The 23,500-nt window shown below is 42.4% G+C and overlaps 1 protein-coding gene across 1 annotated transcript in view; it reads left to right on the top strand.

Moving 5' to 3' along the window:
* The window catches only part of LOC119743378 (sorting nexin-6-like), a gene marked incomplete at its 3' end in the record, with an annotated part of 177,042 nt that overhangs the window by 130,116 nt on the left and 23,426 nt on the right, over positions 1 to 23,500 (top strand). The window contains 1 exon segment of the mRNA XM_038219769.1: positions 12,378 to 12,417. Within this exon segment, the coding sequence (XP_038075697.1) occupies positions 12,378 to 12,417 (40 nt within the window).

Here is a 23,500-nt window from a genome sequence, read left to right as displayed (position 1 = left end):
ACCTTTATTCTGAGGCAGATTCCCTAGAAAGACAATTACTGACATAAATAAGTCAGGCGGAAGCGAAAAGTGGCTATAATTCACAATCAATCTTCATGTTTGTGTTAATCAATAACCATCAAATAATAATAATTAAACACCTCATCAGAATAGGTCACTTAAGTTTGCATACGCACATTCTGATTGCAGCTGCTTTAACACAGTGTGCAAATTGAACTGATAGAAAGTCTAATATAAAAGCGAATAGTTTGCTTTGTGTGCGGAACTTGCACACACAGTACATGGTGCATAATGGATTGAACTAGCTCTTGGTGGCCGTCGTCATATGTTGTTTCTTGTTCCGTGGCATCGGTATTATTCTGTTAAGGAGAATGGACGAGGAACAGTAGATTCGTGCTTCGCCTCGTCCATTCTCGCATGAATTTACAGTTCCGAGTCTATTCTCCAACTTTACCTATTTCTTAAAACAATAATAGTTTATGCAAATAAGTCACCTGATTTTCCACAATCTCCACATTTGTGAATCAGTGTAGATTCGTACATATATAATCTATTCTACTTTGCCTGGCCCTGTGCTTTCATCATGACAAGATCCTATTGTTAACCCTTCGGATGGGTGCACATGTTCTGTTCCATTCATCACATTTGTCCTGGAAAACAAGTGCTATAGTTACTGGTGTATCCGCTCCGTTCACAAGTACCCCCTCACCGGCAAAGAGAGTACAGTTGGGGGTGGCCAACCGACGCCATCTTGCCCGACTGCAATTCATTTGCCGCGAAGCGCGGCCACTGCGTGGACAAAGTACAAATCCCCTGGTGTACGTGCGTCACACACAAGGAACGGTGCGCGTTAACCAGCGAAATGTCCCGCCCATCGGACGTCGTTGTTAGGTAAAAGGGCGACCTCTTTTGGTAGCGCATGGAGCTCATAGTGCGAAAACACAACTATATTCCTTACTCCCAAAGCCAAATGGAGTTTATACATGTTCGTTACAGCTGCGGGATTATACTAGATTCTGAAAACATTTACATGTACATGCTTTCGATGTAATAATTTAATCTGCTGCTATAAGGAGTTTTAACACAACCACAAGAAACAGTTTGACAAGCAACTCTTTTGTGCACAGAGGTCTTTGATTTGTGGAACCATGTGTCATTGCCCATTCAATGGAAAAACCACATTGTTTACCTTGATATTTATTATATGGAGTACACATCGGAATATCCATGTCACTCACCACAGGAAATAACTTTGTTTGGAAAATACATTACTGTGGAATATATTCTGAGAAGTATTGATTTGGTAAGTTTCATTTGATTTCTTTAGTTATTCGTCCACTCTCTTTAGGATTGTCCTTTCGTTAATGGTCTTTTTTTCACTGGCCATTGATAAATAGATTGACAAATAATGATAAAACTAAAATTAAATGGGTTAAGACTAGATGTGAACATAAATTTTATCCAAGGGATATCCACTGATTCTTTTTTTTTAATACTGTTTCTGCCTTGTCCGTCCGTGTGTGTGGGTGTGTGTGTGTGCTCTTGTATTGTATTACGCTCGAGGACAGACAACAAAAGGAGCACAAAGGGGCCTTTCATCCTCGGACGACGGTGCCTATTGTCCTCAAATGCCGGTTTGTGCACTTAGTCTATGGGAAAGGTTTAGATAAGGGAACAAAGGAAAACACAAAGCCAATCCTCGGAAGCATAGCAAAACACGACTGTGTGTGTGGGTGAGTTTGTCTTACATACGCAGTGTGGACTTCCGAACAAAAGACGTCCACATAATGTAGGTAGCACCGACGTTGTGTGGACTTACCCCACGTCCACACAGTGTTTCCCCATTTCTGGAAAACAGGTTTAGAGGCATTTTTGGGTTAGGTTTATCTGTAGCAGAATGAAGAGAAACACTAAAGGGAATCATAGAAAAAAAATTGGGTTGAAAGAGTTTTCACAGTTTGAGAAAAATGAGTTTTTTCACTGGTTTTTCTTAACTACACGAAAGCAATGGAAAGTCCACACTAGTCATGTGAAACAAGTATGGGTGTGCGTGCGTGGGTGTGGGAGCCAATATACAGTTCTTAATATGACGTCACATGTCATGTGAAGACGTCATCATGATATCACATAAATTTTCATCTACAACACATCCCGGTTTAGGTACATACCAAGGTGCTGGTCTAAGACTGTGCTGAGTATAAAGGCAATCGGATTGATTTTAGTGGCCAAAGTGCCCTGGACAAAAAAAAAAACGTGTACAAATGCAATGGGCAAAATGACTGAAAAAGAAAAAAACCACCTAGATTTAACTAGAGGTTCGCGTTTGTTGTTACAAATGCAGAGTGGTTGGGCAGGCAATTTTTTTCATGAAACACTGCCAAGTTAAGTTATGAATATGTTGATGTAAGAACAAAGCATCACAAAATTAAATCCTTTCCATCACAATAAATTATTTTGTTTAAAAATGCATCTTTAACGGTGTGATAAATTTCCATAAACATGTTATGTACACATACAAGTTATTTCTGGCTTGATGACGTCATTTTAAAAAAATTGGGAAGTGAATACTGATTTAGGTCGGAGTGGTTAAATGTTTATTGTGAAGTAAAATAACGTATATGGAAAATATAATTGTATGCATTTATACCATCTAACTTCCGGTTTCATGACGTCCCTAGTATTTGGAAGCAAAAGGTCAACATTGTTATGGATATCGTTATTTGGGCTACAAAGATATACGACATGGATCAAATGATAGAATATGATCGTTTTCATCTTCCGGTCTGATGACGTCATGAATTTGAAACCTTGCCACGTCATCTGTGGTTAATCAAAGAATATCAAGGGGCGATTTGGTAAAATTAGAACCAATGGTCTTCAAATTAAAGAAAACAAACACTATTTTATGTGCCGCTAGGGGGCACCCTTTTAGTCAGGCAGCTTAGTGAATGGATGTGGAAATTCCGGACAAAAGCGCCAAATTTTCTATACATGCTCCTTAGCTTTCAGTTTTTGATAGAAACCAACTTATCAAATGACATTATGGCGGCCATCTTGGATTTAAAGATGGCTGCCATTGGAAACCTATTTTTACCCATGTCTCATCTTCTAAGCCACTTAGGATTAAAGTTTTGGTGTCTAAACATACATTTTCAGGGTAAAGGAATGCAACTGTACCATTTGGGATAGTGTCAAATGGTTTGCTTGTCCAGATACAGTATTGTTGCCATCTTATTTTTGAAGATGGCCGCCGGCATTGAAAACTACATGCACAAGGCTCGAGGCTAAAAAGTCATAACAGCTCGGGTCGCAAAATTTTTTTTTAAAGGCTATCGCGGAAAAAGTCGAGGGGGAGGGCGGATTCCGCGCCCCCCCCCCAGCCCCTTTAGGGTTAATGTGTCACCACAACAAATCTTCCCGCATAAGTTTGCAAAATTTCACGCCCCCCACCCTTTTGGAAAATCCTGGATCCGCCCCTGTAGCGTAAACTATTTTGTCAAAATTTGCCCTTAGATCACTTGTAATTTGATACCCGATGACGTCATGCTGACGTAACAAAATGTATAACATCTTCATAACATGGTACAAGTTCACACAAGGTTTTGTGATTGTACCGTAAACTGTTCGGAAGAAATTTTGCTTTATTTTTATTTCAGGCTAACGTCTTCATTTTGAATTCATCTAATTTTGACCTTCCGGTAGACCCGGAAGTAAAGGTCAAGTGAGTTCAGGTACACAATAAAAAGTGTTAAGCAATTAATGGTCTATCTGATTCCAGAATACAAACATCATTGGTTTTTTTGTTCAAGAGTTATAGGTGAAAGTAATTGGTCACTTTTTCACCTAAAATCACTTGTAATTTGACACCTGATGACGTAATCATGACGTCAGAGTAAATGCATCACTTCGGATGAGGGTCGATATATTTTGAAAGTTACAAGTTTATACCATATAAACGCGGGTTTTAGGAGATAACCCGCGGAGAAGTATTGTCCGGAAAAAAGAAAGAAAGAAAGAAAGAAAGAATGAAAGAAAGAAAGAAAGATAAATCGTAACAGATCCAAAGAGTGGTCGTGTTTTACTCAATTATGTTTGTGTACAAGCATACTGCTGTTTCCGTAATTTTGTTATTGTATGTTTATATGTCATGTAAGACTGATATGACGGTAGAGTAATCAGGACCAATACTGTTCTGTAGATATTGGCCTTCAAAATATACACATTTAATATGCTGTCCCATATCACTAAATAACGTCATCATGAGCTCATTTCAATTTTCATTTATATTAAACACATCCCGATCTAGGTACATACCAACTTTCAACCCAATCAGACATGTTGTCCTGTAGATATAGGCCTTCAAAATATGTATTTTTAATGTGACTGTGATTTTTAATGTGACGTCACTTAAAGTTTCATCTATAACACATCCCGATCTACGTACATCCAAAGTCTTAACCCCTTTGGCCTTCAAATTTGCACTTTTAATGTGACCTCACATGTCACATGATGATGTCATCATGACGTCACTTAAATTTTCATCTATAACACATCCCGGTTAAGGTACATACCAAGTTACAACGCAATTAGACCTGTAGTTATGTAGATATTGGCCTTCAAAATATGCACTTTCAATATGACGTCACATGTAATGTGATGACATCACCGTAACATCACTTGAATTTTTATCTGTAACAAATCCCGGTCTAGGTACATACCAACTTTCAACCCAATCAGACCTGTAGTTCTATAGATATGAGCCCTCAAAATACGCACCTATATTGTGACGTCACTTGACACCCGATGAAGTCATGATTATGTCAATGTTTGGCCCATCTCTGGGTGGTGGTCAAAATGTGTGCCAGGTAGAAAGGCAATCGAATTAATTTTAGTTCCCAAAGTGCCGGGAACAAAAAAACGTGTACAATTGCAATGGGCCAAAATGACTGAAAAATAAAAATCTTAGGGGCTGTTCACAATTATCAACATTTTCACGAGCGTACAAACCGTACGCTGGGGGGGAGGGGGTTAATGGCCGCCGTACGTTTTTTTTTTTTAAAATGTCGATCTGTTTTTTCGCCCGTCGCCACAGCCGACAGCCGCAACCGATGCTGATCGAGCACCTGCCATCCCGGTCGCGCCCCGCGCCAGGCCCTGCATGCGCGGCATTGTCCTACACACGTACATGAAGTGTACTGTATTAGTCCGGGATCCAGAATGCCAAAATCGCATGTATAGTCCGTATACGTATCCACTGCGTATTTTTAACGGCTGGTGTCACATGAAAATCCGACTCCTATGAAAATCGGACCCCTTTTATGGGTTAATCCCTCGCATGTGACAGGACACTCTCCCCAAACGATCCTAAAAATAGCATAGTATCGTACTCACGCGTGCGCACTACTACCAATGAGTCCACATTTCATGGGGTCGGATATTCACGCTACACCTGTTGAACAACACCGGCACTAGCAATGGCGGACAATAAATATTCTAGCTGTGCTGTTGACTTGGATCAATTGTTGAAATTCCTCATTCGACAAGGATGTATTGTCCACAAGAATCCGACCAACAAATACATGGAGTTTGTAAATGATTTTGTGAATGATCAACGCAAACAAGCAGATGTCGTGTGTGAGGGCCAGAGATTGTGGCGGAATGCAGACCGTGAAAAGCTGTTCGACGAAGTATCAAGCGTTATTAGCGTTATCAAAAGTTACAAAAACCCTTTAAATCACATGCAAGTGTTTATATATAGACTTGTGTGAAAAAAAATCAACATTTTTTTCGTACACTTTTAGGGGGAAGGGGGGGGGTCTTGAAAAAGCGTACTCTTTGTACACTTGTGAAAATGTTGATAATTGTGAACGGCCCCTTAATGAACCAGCTGAAACAGCCAAAAAGAAGAAAACAATCTTAACGAAAACAAAGGCTGCATTAGTTTCACAGGAAAAGACACACATTTAGAACCAAATACATAGTGGAATAACATGTATTGCACGTCGAAATGTACGGAGCGCGGACCTCACAAGGTGACACCATTATTTCTTAAGATGTAATTCAAGAGCTTAGTTCCGACTCGGAACTGGTTCTTTTTAGAGAACCGGAACCAGTTCCAGAAAGTGTGGAACTGCCCAAACCTAAATGATATAGCCACGCTCTGTTCATATCTCTGAACTTTCGAAAATCTTTGTTCAATGTTCTTTGGAATGACAAATCATATACCAAAGGGGAATTCTTGAATAAAGTCTTCTGTAAGTACTGAACATATTGTGCTCGTTAAATTTCGGGACTGTATGTGGAAAGTCTCCAACGGGGATTTTGAACTTGTCAAGTCCAGAGAGCAGCTGTGGATATAGCCATGATTATGTGTCTAATCAGGGGTTGAATGCATGATGTACCATAGGCCACATGTACAATAACGGTGCACTTACATAAAAATGTATGAAATGGAACATTAGTTTTCTCATTCAAACGGTTTCCGTCTTAAACGATATTTTTCTTGCCCTAATCTGTCACCTGCTTCAAATTTGTGACCCTTCTACTTTTGTAATACACGACCGGACAGACAAATTTTGGCAGCAAATACTCTTATTTTTTTAAGCAAAGTTTTGCAATAATGACTTTGAGGGCCTAAAATTCCTAGTCTGCATGGAAAGAAAAATTAATCATGGTGTCTACTTCATTCACTTACCCAAATAGCTACTACATATGCATATTTATTCAGCCGACAGGCTCAAACGCTAAAAGATTTAATCAACCAACGAGCTCCCTCTTGGGGCCTACCCATTATGCTACGTCATGAATCCGCCATTATGCTTCCTCTTTTTTTCTAGCGACGGCATCGTGCAGAAGCAAAAATTTTTTGCTCTCTCCTTGTGACGAGTTTTTGTACGATTTTCGCTTTAAGAGTTTCTGTTTTATAGAATTTATCAACCAGGTGAGTTGTGTAGAATACTGTAGAGTTTGGTTTGAGTTAAGTAGTTCTCATTTGGAGTGATTTTGGAGTCATTTTGCTTTCGTTTTTCTTTCACGTGGCGTAGCAGGCTTTTCAGCCTTTGTCTGACACTGCGTGCGGCGGGCCAGGTCGGCACCGCGGGACTAGCCCAGTGCCGGGTAGGCATCGTGGGTTCTCCCTTTGGGATCGAGTGCAATCCCCTTTTAGCCAAGTCGGCTTTCATGAGTTATTATTATTATTTCTGTTGTACAGTTATTTAATAATAATATTTCTTTGTTAAAAAAAAAAAAAAAAAAAAGCAGTGCATTTAGTTTATGACTCCATAGACGGACAAATCCGTAAAGACCTTTAGGGGAGACAGTGCGTCGTATATCCCCGGAGAGAAGTGCGGTTATTCTCCACAAGGTCTGCTAGTCGCCCCACACGTGGGGCCCCTGTTCCAGAAGTCAGACTTTCGGCCGTTCAGGGGACTAGCGAAACGTTTCGAAGAATACAGTGGTTTCGGCCGTTCCCTGTTCTCCGTTCGTTTCCCCTAAGCTCGCGGTGAGCTAGGGCCTAGCGAGATGAGTACAGTGGGGGTATATCGACAGAGGTCGTTCCCTTCCCCCCTGACTGTTTCAGCTAGCTCGGGGAGCTAGTAAGCTAGAAGAGGACGTTTCGTTGGGTATATTGACAGAGGTCGTTCCCTGCCCATCGACCGTCCTAAGCTATCTCGGTAGTGCGGCGGCAAACGAGATAGCGGCGAGATATTCGTGGGTATATCGGCCGCTGGCCGTTCCCTTCCCTCGACCGCCTCGCCTGGCGTGTAAAGAGAAATTCCGTGGGGTACAACGACCAGCGGTCGTTCCCTTTCCCTCGGCCGTTCTCAACTGCATTTATCTCAGTAGTACAATAGTACGAAAAGACGAGATAGCAGTGAGTCCCCACGCAGGGACATCGCCGTAGTCTGTAACGGTCATCCCGTGTTACGCGTTTTGACCGGCATCAAACATACGTCCTATGGTATGGAACACCGTGAGGATACCGGGGATAAAACTCCCCGTGTAACCATGGCCCCCCAGGCGACCAGCCGTAAGGGTCCCACGGTTAAAAAGGCCGCATCAAAGGCCACCGGCGGTCCCAAGGGTAAGACCCAAAAAGGGACCAATAGTCGCTTGATCACGCCGCCGGTCTCCGGACCATCAGCATCACCTAGCAACCCGGCGTCGATTTCCCGTGGCTTCACGGGAATTTCTTTGCCTCGTCCCCCCGGTCTGCTGGCTCCAGCAACCCTCGGGGACGACCAGTCACGGAGCGGTAAACAGATTCAATCCTCACCGGCCCCGTCTGCGCGTTCATCGCGCTCCGAGCTTCCTGCTTCCACCCGTGCGGAATGGGCAGGACTCGCGGTGACTGACTTGCCTCCTCCCCCAATTCGGGTCACGGACTCGCAGTCAACATCATTCTTTGATCAATGCTCCGGAATTCCCAGGATATTATCGGAGTTTTCATTCAGTGGATCAAGTCACCCAAGTAAGAAAAGGAAACACAAGGCAGCGCCGTCTTCTTCAGGGGATTCCCCCCATAAGTCGACGCATCGGAAAAAGAAAAACAAAGGTGTATCCACGGAAATCTTTCTAAAAGCTTTCCAGGACATCAACGTTTCGCTAGCAGCCCTCACTAAACAACAACAATGGAGATCGGCCCCAACGGTGACTCAGAGGTCACTCCCGGCGGCCACATTTCCGGACCCAAATCCGGGTCTAATCCTGCCGGATCCGGGTGTGATCCAGCCGGATCCGGGTCGAATCCGGGCGCGATCCGGCCGGATCCGGGCTTAATTCAGCCGGATCCGATCGGGCGGGATGAAAGGGGAACACACTGGGCCCCCAGATCCTGGGGTTGCCATCAGTGTCTGCTCAGATAATCCACCTACTCCAGGCCGCGATTGGGCGCCCCCGAGATCACAGGCGGGAATTTCCTTACACCCATCTATGAATTTGGGCACTTCTGTTCAAGATGCTCCTGACATAGATGTCGATGATACTCACTCCCCTTCCACTCACTCACAAGATGAGTGCTCTGGGGATGATGAGGCCACTGACCCTGGCAATTTTTCGCCAATATATGTGGAAATATGTGTTCGCGAAACACCGGTTCCGGCAAACACAGACAAACGATTAGCTCTCGAACAAGAGATCTCATCCCTCATCGAGAAGAGAGCGGTCCGCTTGGTGCCACCAATGGAGCAGTTCACAGGCTTCCTGTCCTCCTTCTTTCTAACACCAAAGAAGACGTCTGGCGAATGGCAGCCGATAATCAATCTGAAACCGCTCAACAAGTTTGTCAAACCCAAACATTTCCGAATGGAGACTCTCCATGTAGTTCTACAGTCATTACCCACACCAGCGTGGGGAGCGTCATTAGACGCGTACCTACACGTCCCCATCTTCCAAGAGCACTCCCGATTCCTTCGTTTTCGGTATCAGGGGCGCACTTACGAGTTCACTGCCCTTCCCTTCGGGTTTTCAACCTCGCCAAGAGTGTTCACCAGGGTTGTGCGGGCAGTTGCATCACGTCTCCGACGAGAAAACATAATGATTTTTATGTATCTCGACGACTGGCTGATAGTGGGAAAATCAGAAGGCCAGACTGCTCAGAATTTGAGCCCGAGCTTGGCTGAAACTTCTAGGGTTCATGGCCAGCTTAGTGGACCTGGTTCCATGGTGCAGACTGAGGATGCGTCCTTTGCAATTGCATCTTCTGGCACATTACAGACCAAAGACGGATCCAATCTCTCTATTGGTCTCGATCGACGATGTCATTCGGCCACACCTTCGGTGGTGGCTAATGGAACAGAACATTCGGTGCGGACGGAGCTTCCCCAGAGGGGGTCCTCACGTCATAATCTCCACCGACGCCTCCAACAAGGGCCGGGGAGCCTCCCTTCCCCCTCGACAAGCTGCAGGCACTTGGGACAACAACACTCGGTCCCTACATATCAATGTTCTAGAACTCCAGGCTGTAGTCAATGCCCTACACCACTTTCAAGCAGACGTAGTGGGTCGGTCTGTTCTAATCAAGACCGACAACACGACAGTGGTAGCATATATCAACAAACAGGGCGGTACAAGATCACCCCAGCTGTGCTACTGGACTTGGAAAATGTTTCAGTGGCTAATCAGACACAAAGTCGATCTACGTGCCATTCACATTCCTGGTGCGGAAAACGACACAGCGGACTCTCTCTCCAGGGGCAGAGCCCATCATCCTCATGCATGGGCCTCGGACGCACTATCAATAGACTGGACAAACATGTTCGCTTATGCCTTCCCCCCGATCTCAATCCTTACAAAGGTCATCGGGAAACTGGAGAGAGACAGGTGCAAGATCCTGCTGATCGCCCCCTTTTGGCCGCGTCAGCCCTGGTTTCCGCGACTGGTGAGGCTCCTAGTGGGCTCCCCTCTAATCCTCCCAGATCGTCACGACCTACTCGTTCAACCTCAGTCCCGGTTCCGACACGACGACGAACACGACGAATCTATGACCGTCGACTACGACATTATAGTAGGTGGTGCGCAGAACAGGCTGTTGATCCACTCTGTGCTTCTTTAAGCCATTGTTCAGAATTCCTACTGTCATTGTTCAGAGCCAATTTGTCAGTAGGAACGATACGAAATTATCGATCAGCCATAGCAGCAGTTCACAAAGGCTTCCCTGATGGCTCATCTATCTCCTCTAATGTTGCAATCACTAACCTACTCCGGGGAATGTTCAACGAGAGACCTACAATCCGGAAACTGGTCCCATCCTGGGATCTAGGTAAGGTCCTGAACATTTTGGCCAAGGCTCCATACGAGCCCTTGGGCCAAGCACCCCTCATTCATGTATCTATAAAGTTGGCCTTCCTGCTCGCAGCGGCTACCGCTAGGCGTAGCAGCGAGATCCATGCGCTGACTTCAGATTCGGGACATATCCGCTGGGAACAAGGTGGGGTTCGCCTGATCCCAAAGGCGTCCTTCCTGACGAAAAATCAGACGGCAAGTTTCAGCCCTCCTGATATTTTCCTCCCAAAAATAGAGTCGACCTCTTCTATCCCCTCAGACAAATTATGGTGCCCGGTGCGCGCCCTAAAATGGTATCTGGCACGCACTAAGTTAGTCAGGGATAAATGCATGCAGCTCTTTATTACAACCATAAAGCCACATGGCCCCGCCTCAAGGGACACCATTGCGCGTTGGGTAGAAGCTGCTATCAAATTCGCTAATGCGGACTGGCCATCCAAAAGGGATGCTTCTGTCCAAGGCCTTGTCCGAGCCCATGACGTACGCGCCGTAGCGGCGTCCTGGGCATTTTTTAGGGGGGTCCCTATTTCAGAGATTTCTCAGAGATTTGTCTGCCACGACATTCACATCCTGCTACCTACGTGACGTACTCCAGACTGGAGGGAACACGGAGAAGACGGTACTGACACAACACCAGTCCTCGTCTACGAACCCTACCCTGCGCAGTAGTCCTTCCCGGCCTGACCAGGAGACTAACTAAGCAGGTAATACATTTCCATGTATATTCAATCTAAATGGTCTAAATCATTAGTATATATATATACTATTGTTTAACCATTTGATTTCAGGGCGTCTCGCCTACCCAGCCACCGGTTGTCGGTGCCACTCTATGCATATGTAGTAGCTATTTGGGTAAGTGAATGAAGTAGACTCCCCCCCCCCCCCCCCCCCCCACAGAAGTGTGGGACGAGTCTACGAGTGATACTTACCCAAATAGCTTCCTGCCCTCCTCCCCACTCTCGGCTCGCGTTACGATGGTTTTTCACCTTTAGTGCGCGAGGGGAAAAAAGAGGAAGCATAATGGCGGATTCATGACGTAGCATAATGGGTAGGCCCCGAGAGGGCGCTCGTTGGTTGATTAAATCTTTTAGCGTTTGAGTCTGTCGGCTGAATAAATATGCATATGTAGTAGCTATTTGGGTAAGTATCACTCGTAGACTCGTCCCACACTTCTGTGGGGGGGGGGGGAATTTGAGCGTGATGTTGACCGATACTTCAGCAGGTCAAACTGCAACGTAGGCAGCCACATTTGCTCATTATTGGCATTTCATACATTAAGTTCACATATGTGCAAATTAAATAAGTGGCTGAAACATATGTTGGAGTTACGGACAAAGGTATCCGTCAGAGTATACATGCTCTGTAGTTTGCCCGGTGTGATGATCGATTTTTAAAGCTTTTGAACTATTTCACAAGAAATCATAACAGTTGTAATGGGTCTTTGCAACTGTGCTGACTCTGCTGACTCTACAGATTGCAATGATATTAGTGTTACAAAGGCCATGTTGGAAAGTAGGAAAGTACAAATGTATTTTATCAGCAGACAGTTGTTATTGAAACCTTGCCTTACACCTTTTCATTTCAATTTATTTCAGATTCTTCATAAAAGTTTCAGAATCTCTGGAAAAAATCAGGGTAAGATGATTTAATTTTCTTAAAGATTGTAGAAATTAAATCCAGAACAGGCCACTTTATTCAGGAATGATGGGCAAGAGCATGATACAATTATTGCATGTAAGCTATTCCTTACAATAAAATGAAATTTCCTTACAATTTAAATGAAAAATACAATATTTGCAAATATCAAAAAAGTCAATTTTCAAATTATCACAAAATACCTTACTGGATTGTCTAAAGCATCCTTTAAAATCGTGGCTCCTGGTGTTTTCAAGAAATATTGTTTATTTCTAACGCTGGTCAACTGGCATTTTTAAAAGAAACTGCTCCTAAATTTGCATATGTAGGTATTCTACATTTTCTTTGCAATTGATTACACACCTGTGAAGGGGTGCAAGCCTGCTAGACTGATTCTCTGACCTTACAATTTTCCAAAGTCTATAAATTGCTCTGTTTCATGTTAAGTGGGGTCAGGGAACCAGACTACAAGACATGATTGGTTTTCTTGGTTTTTCCAGCAGCTTCAAGCCCTAAATGTGATGCAACAAGTCAGTTGAACAATATCTGCTATAACATACTAATCATCAAACTCCATTTATTTCTGAAAATTGCAGCAAAAGCAAAAAATTGCAGCAATGATGCCAAATTGACCAATCAACAGCTTAATCCACATTTCCAATCGAAAGAACTTCACAATTTCTAAAGTTGACTCTGATTGGCTGGAAGGAAATTTGAGTCTTCAGCAAATAAATGAAATTGTCTTTTTATCGGGGGAAAAGGAAATGTTGTTTGCATAAATGAACAATAATGGACCAAGGGTCATTCTTGTGGAGCTCTACATTTGACCATAGCAAGGTCAGATCTAACGTGACAAAAAGAGCAAACCAAGCACTATTTGTAAAGTAACTACCAAAAACTTCTGAAACCACTCGTCTTGCACGCTATACTGATTTAATTTGGAAAGCAGAATATGACTTAGAATATCAAATGAAAGGTCTAGCAAAATACCCAATTGTATATCATATTAAACTACATAAACTTCCATATTGCCGATTACCTCTAAAGATGGATACACTCTGATGAAAGTAATCTGATTCCTTGTTGTCAGTCAGGGTTAGGAGACTCTTACACTCAACTGAACCACCTAACATGATTTAACAAAGATATGTTTTTAAGATATGGATTGTGAAAAAATGACAGGCACTGTTTTTGTAGATTTAATTGAAGCATTTGACTCTGGTAATCATACAACTCTCCTGGATAAACTTGAAAGGTTGACTATGTCAAGCTCTGTAATAGTAAGGGAATAAATGTGTGCTCCGGAGGTTTTTATCACTCGTTTAATACCGCTTAGAGTCTGGGTGCTGATAATTACCCGAGCCGGAGGCGAGGGTAATTATCAGCACCCAGACTCTAAGCGGTATAAAACAGAGTGATAAATACCGACCGAGCACATATTTATTCCCATTCATAAATACCTTATCCGTAAAAAAATATCAAATAATTCGTTCAAAAAATCCCGATTTTGTTCAACAAGTTCACTTCATGCTTTTTGAAACATCCCTCTAGCAAAATAATGGAGTGTTCAGCTGGCGAGTAAGATGTAAACAACCCTTTTATGGAGATTGACGCGCGCGTAACATGTTCTGCGCGATGTCACGCAGAACGCACTTGGGGCGTTGCGTTTTGAATTTAGAACTATAAAATTCTGACTCGCTTGTAGTGTTGCGCATGCCTACGTGAGGATTGTGAACGTTCAACCAATGAAACGGTAAGAGGCACTGGATTTGTAGGAGTCCACATTTTATTGTGACACTGGAAAAGTGTTTAAGACCAGCTAGCCATGTCGTTATCATCCGTTTAAGACCGGCCACGTGACGGGCTCTCGACCAATAGGAATAGCTAAACTGTCTGAGGTATTTATGAATTTGGTTTAAGTCATATCTAAGTGAACGTGGTCAGTCTGTTAATGCCAAACCAAAAAAAACTTTGGTACGGGTCACATGGTTAGAAACAAATTTGGTCGGTCAGTCAGCATGACATTTTTATGCCGCGCCGGCGAAGTCAAAGGGGCATACTGTTTGTGCCTTGTCAGTTCGTGTGTGTACGTTTGTTTATGGTGTAAATCGAGGACACACATGTGCAACATCATCGGTGAATCGAGGACAGGAACCAAATCGAGGACGACCTCGATTAGAAAACGTGTACAAAACCAATGAGAGCTGTTGCAAAAAGGTTTTAAGAGTTGGTCCACGTAAATATATCATATAAGTGTCCTCTGCAATTTTGTTTTATATTTTCATACCAAAGGACTTGGTGAGCAAGTAACCAAAAAACCCTCAAAATTGTTTCTATGGCCCATTTCCATGGTAACAGAGCTCATTTTGTGTTTTAGGCATTTATAGCTTATTTTAAAAAGAAAATGCCCCAGCCAAAATGCAATTACATCACTATATAAACTTTATCATTGCAAAGTATCATACTTGTCCTTACTTGAGAAAAAAAATAAATGTTTTAAATGTCACCCTTATGCTATTTTAAGAACAGGCGTTAAAGCATGTTTTTAGAACTTGCAAAATTGCAATTTTTACCCTATTTTTTGTTCCTCAAAAGTCACCATGCCGGGGGTCTAGGAATATATTTTTTTTTTGATTTGATTGGAGCCAACATTGGTCTTTCAATATCTGGTGAGAAAAGTTTGGTTCATTGAATCCTCTTTAGGCAGCACTGGATCAGCGTGCGCTGTGGGGTACTCGGGCTCGGTCGACTTGGTTTTCCTCGGTGCTCCGTGTGTAAGCACTGGACCGGAACAGACCAGTGTTCGTGCAGGGAAAAAAGTTGCCGTTCCCCCGGTGCTGGGCGCATGGCATGCACCGTGGGGGGCTCGGCGTTCCAGGTGCGAACATTGGACCGGAACAGACCAGAGTTATTGCACTACCTACTTACGGGGCATCATCAACTTCATCATACATTCCATGTTCAGGGATTCCAGTGGTGGACAAATCTTCAGAGATTAAATTTGGTACATCTCAAGCCCACTCGAAGAAAAAGTCTAAGAAATCACGCCGATATAGACACCACTATTTTACGTCGGAGTCCGACGAGGATTCGTCCGAAAGCAAATCGCCACGGCGCAGAAAATATCGACGCCGTGACACGATTCCTCAAGCCGAATTTCTGCAAGCATTTCACTCAATTTCGGCATCATTATCGGTCCTCACGGGAGCGCAGGGACAGGGGCCAGTGCGTGACCAACTCGCCCCCGAAGTCGCCCCCAATATCGCCCCAGCGTCACAGGGTTTGCATCCAGATCTGTTAAATCACAGTGATGGTATGCAAGATGACCCTCCACAAGCATTAAGTCATACAGCTTCAGCTGCACCATGCATCAGCATCAATCCATTGTCAACCTTCTCTGGATCTGATGCCGAGTCATCAGGGAACAAGAGTACAGTGCATGAAGTACAAGGTGTTGCGGGTTCGGACCCATCCATTCAGGGAAATTCCAACTGTTCCCACACCAAATCTTTTGAAGAAGATAATATGGAGATTCAGCACCTTTCTAACTTCGAGACAGAATTACGACTGGTGCAGAGAGACATGATTCGTGTTCTCAAACTTAAAATGTGATGAGACTCCAAACGTCCTGGAATGTAAGTCATTCAAGCAACGTACGTGCCCAGTACGGGAGGAACGAGCCTATTGTTCCTAATCCCCCCGGGCGCCTGCATTCGCTCGGGCCCCGTTCCGATCGCGGGATCACGCCCGAAATTGCCTAACAATAGCACAATGAAATGGTCACGCTGGGTGCCCACAGCACGGTAGTACAATAGACCTGTGCGGTGACGACGGTGGATAATGGCAACTGCTCAAATAATATCCGAAGAAACATCGGCCACACTGAAATTTACAAGGAGACTTTGGAAATGTTGTGATAAAATAATGTTTGTTGTTTTCTCATCTCTTGCAGGCGATGTATAATTGAAGATGGATAGTGATTTAACTTGATAAAATGCTCAACAAATCGAGAAGACGTCTCGGAAATTAGAGTTACATATACATGTTTGATAGTTTTGTGTATTTGAAGGGAAATGTGCAACATTTTACAACAGTGACGTCTGATGGAGTGACTGAAGGAAATATTCCTGAATAAACAATCCCAGCCGATCCAGCCAACCAACCCATGGACTAAATAATGTCCCCGGGCCACCACGTGGTTGATCTCAGGAAAGACGCACTGCTAAACTATGTCACGCACAGCTGGCCACTGGTTATCTACTGTCAGATCAGCGAGGCTGGCTACATTTATATACAATTGTAACAACCGTGAATGTTAGTTGGCATTTATTTTTCGTTGATGTCTCATAACCAAAACCATTTTTCGGTGTGGATATTGAAAAGCATGAGCAGGTATAAACCAATAGCCCCAACAGTAACATAATCAACTACCCAACAAAGAAGTTAATAATACTTCACATTTGTTTGCATTCTTTTGAGCCTTTATTATTGGGCCATCTAAAATATTGTTTCGACGTACATCCCCGTGAAGAAATTGCACCGTCCGACTTTACCTTCCCTGTATCTGAAAAAAAAACTTCTTTAAATGTTCCACAAATTGAAAAGATGTCTCAGAAAGTAGAGTTACACATACATGTTTTATAGTATTTTAATTGAAGGGAAATGTGCTACAATTTACTCCCCGAACGTTGCTGCTTATAAAAAAAGGTAGGTAGTTTATGAGACACTGGCTCACAGTACATGTAATATCGATATTGGACCAAAATAAAAGGGAATACAAAAAAATTAATCTCGAAGAATATTCTCCATTGGGGAACCACCATAGGTTGAAGGAACCTTTTTTTTTTTGAGTATAAATACCTCCTCGCGGCTTCTCTAAATGACTATGTAGGATCTTCTCCTTTCTTTAAAAAAATACATTTCGTGAGTAGTTTTAAGAGATATATACGGGAATAAAGGGAGTGATTCCTTGATTGCAGGGGACGTATTAAGTCGTGAACCCTAAACACGACAAGCGGCTTCAGCACAGAGGTGACTCTCCGACCCTTAACTTTGCAAAGAAATTTAAGTAAAAAGTGGAGGCTTCTTGACTTGTCAAAAACAGTGGACTTTCTAATCACAGCGTTGAAGATATAAAATTCAAGAATACAATTTCCTTCTACCAACAAGCTTTGAACAAAGGTTTAAAACAATTTCCAACATGTCCAATAACTTTTTCTCGGCAAACGAATTCTCCAAAACAAATTTTGAGACATCTATTGGAATTATCATTGAAATATGGGTTTTTGAAGTGCCTTATGCATATTTAAATTTTATGCAAATAGCTATAGCAGATGCAGTTTCCAAACTGATAATCTATGATTGGCATACAGCAGAGGGGTGGCGATATGCGAACATGTGCTTGACAAACGTGCCGACAGTATGATCAGCTGAGACAAATTGAAGTCTGTTTTAGAAAGGTAGACCCTGATGTCTGTTGGGAAAACTCCTGAGGATATTCATAACTCAACAGGACCTAACGTTTTTAATATGTATTACCCTACACAAGCGGACACAGATCGTAAATCTAAAAAGTAGGACAATTTCTGAGCACTTATTTCTAATTTATTATCAACGTTACATACAATTAATGGCTTTGGTTCTGGAAAAATCCAAGAAATAATTAATATCAGATTTACTAGTCCCAAAAGTTAATTGAAAACTGAAGGAAATATTCCTGAATCTACGACCCCAGCTGGACCCGCCATGCCAACAAACCCATGGACTAAATTAATGCCCCAACCACGTGGTTGATCTCAGGAAAGACGCACTGCTAAACTATGTCACGCACAGCTGGCCACTGGTTATCTACCTTCAGATCAGCGAGGCTGGCTACATTTATATACAATTGTAACAATCGTGAATCGTTGGTGGGCATTTTTTTGTTGGATGTCTCGTAACCAAAACCATTTTTTGGTGTGAATCTTGAAACGCACGAGCAGGTATAAACCAATAGCACCAACAGTAAAATCATCGACTACCCAACAAAGAAGTTAATAATTCTTCACATTTGTTTGCATTCTTTTGAGCCTTTATTATTGGGCCATCTAAAATATTGTTTTGACGTACATCCGCTGCGAAGAATTACACCATCCTACTTTCACTTCCCTGTAACTGAAAACAACAACAATCATATTAAAATTGAATTCATAAAAAAGAAAACGAATCCGTGGAAAGGTTTTGCGTGGTGGCAATGGAGTTTCATCAAGATAAATATTACAGCCCCATTTCCCTTATATTTCCTTTAATACTTGTTTCTTTTCATGTGTTTACCTTCGCCATATTTCACATACCTCTGCCGTTGCTGGCGGCCGTGCACGCGGGAGAACGGGACATTAACATCACAAAGGACGCACACAATGAGACTTTTAATGAGCTCGGGTACTTCGCTGGGCGCCTGGTAAGCCGGGCGTTCTACCCCGGGAGAACGGGCCTATTGTTGGGTTTAGTTGGGAAGAATCCTTTTGATCTTCTCCCTAAGACATTCATAATCCTCATTTGTTAATACATATCACTACTTTTTATATTTGACGGGTGTTAATAATCTTATTAAATAATCTTTCTTAATAATCTCAAAATGGGAATTCAATTTAATCTGTACTTAAACTTGCGGAAACCTCCAACCTCTGCTTTATATCTCTCTTTGGACATATCTGTTTTTTTGCTGATGTCGTTTTCCATCGTCCGTGTTGCATAATTAATTCTTCTGGAAATCCTTTATTTGCTAAGTGTGTCGCGCCTCCTGATCTCAAACTATGCAAGCCATATACTTTAGGATCACTTACTCCAATTGTTTTAAGTGCCTCTAGAAAAAATTCTCTACATCTGGTATAGCTGAGTGGTTTATTAGTTAGTGGTTTGTAATCACGTATGCTGGGGTGATAGGAGAGTGCCGAGAATATAAATACATTTTGTCCTATTTGAATATCACATCTGGCCATGTACTGCTTGAGAATAGAAACTGGAGAATAGTCTTCACCAGAGTCAGCTATAAAGGCTGTGCTTCTGTCTCTGAATACATCCGTTTTTGAGCGGGGAATGAAAATGGATAAACCCTTTCCTTCTGGTTACTCGGAGATATGACAAGCTTTCAGTTGTGCCATTTCATCATGCCTGAATAGTAATGAGAACTTCAGTGCAATGTAACAAGCCGTTCTGAATTCTATCAAGTTGTTATTAGTTCTTCCAAACTTATCGATAATGTGGTTAACCATTTGGAAAGACATTGGTTCTTTTTGCACAGGAGGTTTGTGAAGCTGTCTTTTTTCACTTACAATGATTTGCTGTTCTATAGGTGAATCTACCGGATTGGATTTTGTGTTTACCAAGGAATGTAGCCATTTAATGGCTGCTGCGGTAGAAGTTACCATGTTTCCCGAGGTTGCATGAGCTTTCAAGTCGACTAAAAAGGCTGCAATGATTTTATCTTGAACTGGGATTTTGATTTCAAATTTGAATTCTTTCAGCCAAGCAAAAAATGTTCTACAGTTGTACAAATAAACGTTTATCGTACCCTCTGCCTTAGCTAATATAGCGTCTTGAAAGATTTGTTTCTTCATCCCTTGCAGACCGCTGGGAAACTCTGACCAAAAGTGTTGCGAGTAAATGATCTGATGCATTAGACAATATCAAAACATTATACACACATTGTTAAATTAGTTATATTATTATCTCTCTGAGCAGTCAATGTAAATGGCACACACCAATCCATTAAAATCTCTAGACCCTAGCAATGAATTCTTATTCCTTCCTTGTACTAATGCTATGGGACCTACCATAGTGATTGCCCCTTTTATCCAAGGTTTATAACTAGACCACAGGATAGGCCAGAAAACCGAAGACGACCACCAAGGAAAAACAATTATTCCTTTAGCTTTACAGAGGTGAACATGTCTCAATACGCCTGGTATTAAAACTACAGGAGGAACCAACAAACAAATATCTTTAGACCAATCTTGTGCAAGTGCATCGACTCCCGAGGTTCTAGGATTCCAAAATCTGGAGAAGAAACGTGGTAACTGATTATTATAATAACAGGCGAAACAGTCAACAGTAAATGGACCCCACAGTTCGCTAATTTTCTCGAATAAGTGCTTCGATATCATCCAATCATCTGTATCAATGAACCTACTATCAAAGTCTGCTTGTTCATTTCCTGTTCTTGGGATCCAATCTACTTCTAAACGGATGTTATTTTGTACACATAACTTGAATATGTTTAGAGCTATTTCTTGCAGATCTTTTTTCATGCTGCCAACTTCTACGTTGGGGATGCACTCTGACTATCTGTACATATTTTTTGTTCAGAACCTGAGATGATGGGTAAAAATGAACAGATAGCAAAATGAATGGTATCTAGTTCTCCAGGTTGAACTTTTCCTTGATTCAATTTCTGTCCAGAGTTTATGAGCTGTGTGGGTTTCATTACATATGATTGCTCCTGATCCTAAAGCACTCGCATCACAGCAAACAATTTTGTTCACTTTCCTGGTTACAAATACATTACGTACATTCAGTGAAGACGCGTTTTGTATCCAGAACTGGATTTCAGCGATACATTGGTCATCTAGCTTAATCAAATTATCTTCATCTGAGGCCTGTGCAATTTCTACTTGACATTGCTTGTCATGAGTCTAGATATGTTCCCGCACACAGGGAAAGAGAAATAATTTGGCCAACAAAGGAATGTAGTTTTCTTATGGATAAGAGCTCTGTTTGGTGTAGTTCCGAAATGGTTTTAGTGATTTTGTTTATACGTCTATCAAGGACTTTTAGTGTACCAGCTTCAGTGTCCCACACCATTCCTAACCATTCAGTACGGTGAGTCGATTTCCAATTGCTCTTTTCTGCGTTGTAAATGAAACCAGCTCTCAATTAATCAATTCTGACATGATTCAAAATTTGCATTGCTTTATTGCCATGTGAGTTTTTATCAGCTGAATTAGCAGGAACCACAATGAATCCATCGTCTAGATACAATGCAATCTGTATACCAGATGCTCTCCAGTGGGTCACGAGTGGTTTTAGTATTTTTGTGAACAGTAGGGGGGCTGAGGAAAGGCCAAAAGGTAGCACAGTAAATTCGAAGTATCTGATAGAACCATGAATCTTCCATGAGAATCCTAAATATTTTTGGGAATTTGCAGAAATTTCAATGTGATGGTACCCGGACTTTAAATCAAAAGTGAATGAAAGTGAATTCTCTAAAAAATACTGTAAGCCAACTTTCCAGTCATCTAACTTAAAGTGAGCCTTTTGCACAAATTTGTTCAACCTGCTAAGATCAAGAATCAACCTTCTCTTTCCTGAAGTTTGATAGGCAACTGATAAGGGACTCACAATGTATGAGGCTTCTTGTTTCTCAGAAATTCTGTTAGTTGTGACCAATTCTAGAATCGATTCTGTCACAAAAGATTCTTCTTTCATGGCTGAATTGTTGTTACGATAGAACATTGGAGGACTTTCTGAAAATGGTATTACGTAGCCATCAGTAATAACAGACATAATCATATGAGATTAACCAATTTCCTTCCAAAAATGTGCATGGCTTGTCAATCTCCTTTTAACTGTTATCTTGTCAGACTTTGGGTCTTCTACAAACCACATGAATCATAATTACATAGTACCTTTAAAACATCTCCAAACTTGTGTTCTAAGTTGGCCATTTTAGGACAGACTGGATGGTCCTGGACCTCCAGCGGTGTACCCTGAGGAAGAGGCAGCGATGGCTGGGATGGGCAGGGAACTTGCGAGTATTAGGACGGGTCGCTGGGAGACTGGCACTTGCCACGGGGTGCTTCTGTTATGGAATCTTGTGTAACCGATAGACGGAGCGGCTCTGGCTCTTGATTTGACCCTTGCTGTAATACCGTCGAAGGTAAATGGACACTCTCTTGCCCAGTGGCCCGGCATTTTGCAGCTAAAACAGATGTCAGCATTTGGCATGCCTGTAAAAAGGGGGGAAAGAAGAAACGAACAGCGAGACATCACCGTAAACATGCCCCTATTTTTGTGAAACTTCACAATGATCTCTAGTATGAACTCAGTGTATACGATGTCTCAGCGGCGTACGCGATGGCCTGAACGCTTGAATGTCGCTACGGACGTTAGTTATATAGGGACAAGCCTCAAAGATCTCATTCGAATATGGCGCGGTTGCACATGTGACAAACGGCGGGAATTCGCGCTATGAATATTCATGCCATCCAACCGATTAAAACCACATTTTCATGCTACTTCGCTGCGCTCATACGCATGAAAAACAGTTTCATTCTAATGGACAGCAGAATAATAATAATGACACTGTTTGGAAAGATAATTCTGTTTCAGATATTTTATTAAAGCATGGGAGTAAGCCAGCGTTTGGCCGCTATATGAACAAACACAAAGTTTTGTTTTATAGAGGAGAGGGAAATTACCTCAAAAAAGATAACGATCTGCAGTAGATCCAGTCTTAGGAGCATATTGGAAGGAGGATTGGTCTCATTTCTGTCTCTTTCGGCCCTCCAGTTCCTTCAAAGCTGCGTCTTCTGCGACTTGAACTCTCTTCTTGTCTTCTGATGATTGATTAGGACCTCCTTTGTCGAGTTGTTTGACGGTAGCCCAACCAGCCTTGCTGTTATCTGCTATTTTTATTTTCTTCTTTCTGTCTGCTACCAGAGCCTCTGCTTCTTGGATCGCGTCGATCGCCTGCTGAATATCACCCGACTTGAGGAGGCAATCTTGATATTGTCGTGGGCTATTTTAAGCTGCCCGCAGAACTCAAACTGGGCTGAATTACCGGGTCTGGTTAATTCTTTAGCCTCTAGCTTGTTTTTGATTTCCTTTAATCCAACGTCATCATCCTTATTCTTGTTGTTGGCGAGGCTGTCAAATTTCTGATTGAAGCAATCTTCGAATTTGTCAAAGAGTCTTTCTGGATTGAATGTTTCTTTATCGTCCTCCGATGACATTCCGAAAAAGGATCTCTGTACTAGCAACTTCACAATGGTCTCTAGTATGAACTCAGTGTATACGATGTCTCAGCGGCGTACGCGATGGCCTG

The sequence above is a fragment of the Patiria miniata genome, unplaced genomic scaffold (genome assembly GCF_015706575.1).
Source record: "Patiria miniata isolate m_02_andy unplaced genomic scaffold, ASM1570657v1 HiC_scaffold_11, whole genome shotgun sequence".
Taxonomy (NCBI): Eukaryota; Metazoa; Echinodermata; class Asteroidea; order Valvatida; family Asterinidae; genus Patiria; species Patiria miniata.
Note: the sequence above shows the minus strand (reverse complement) of the source record. Positions and strands in the feature narration are given on the sequence as shown.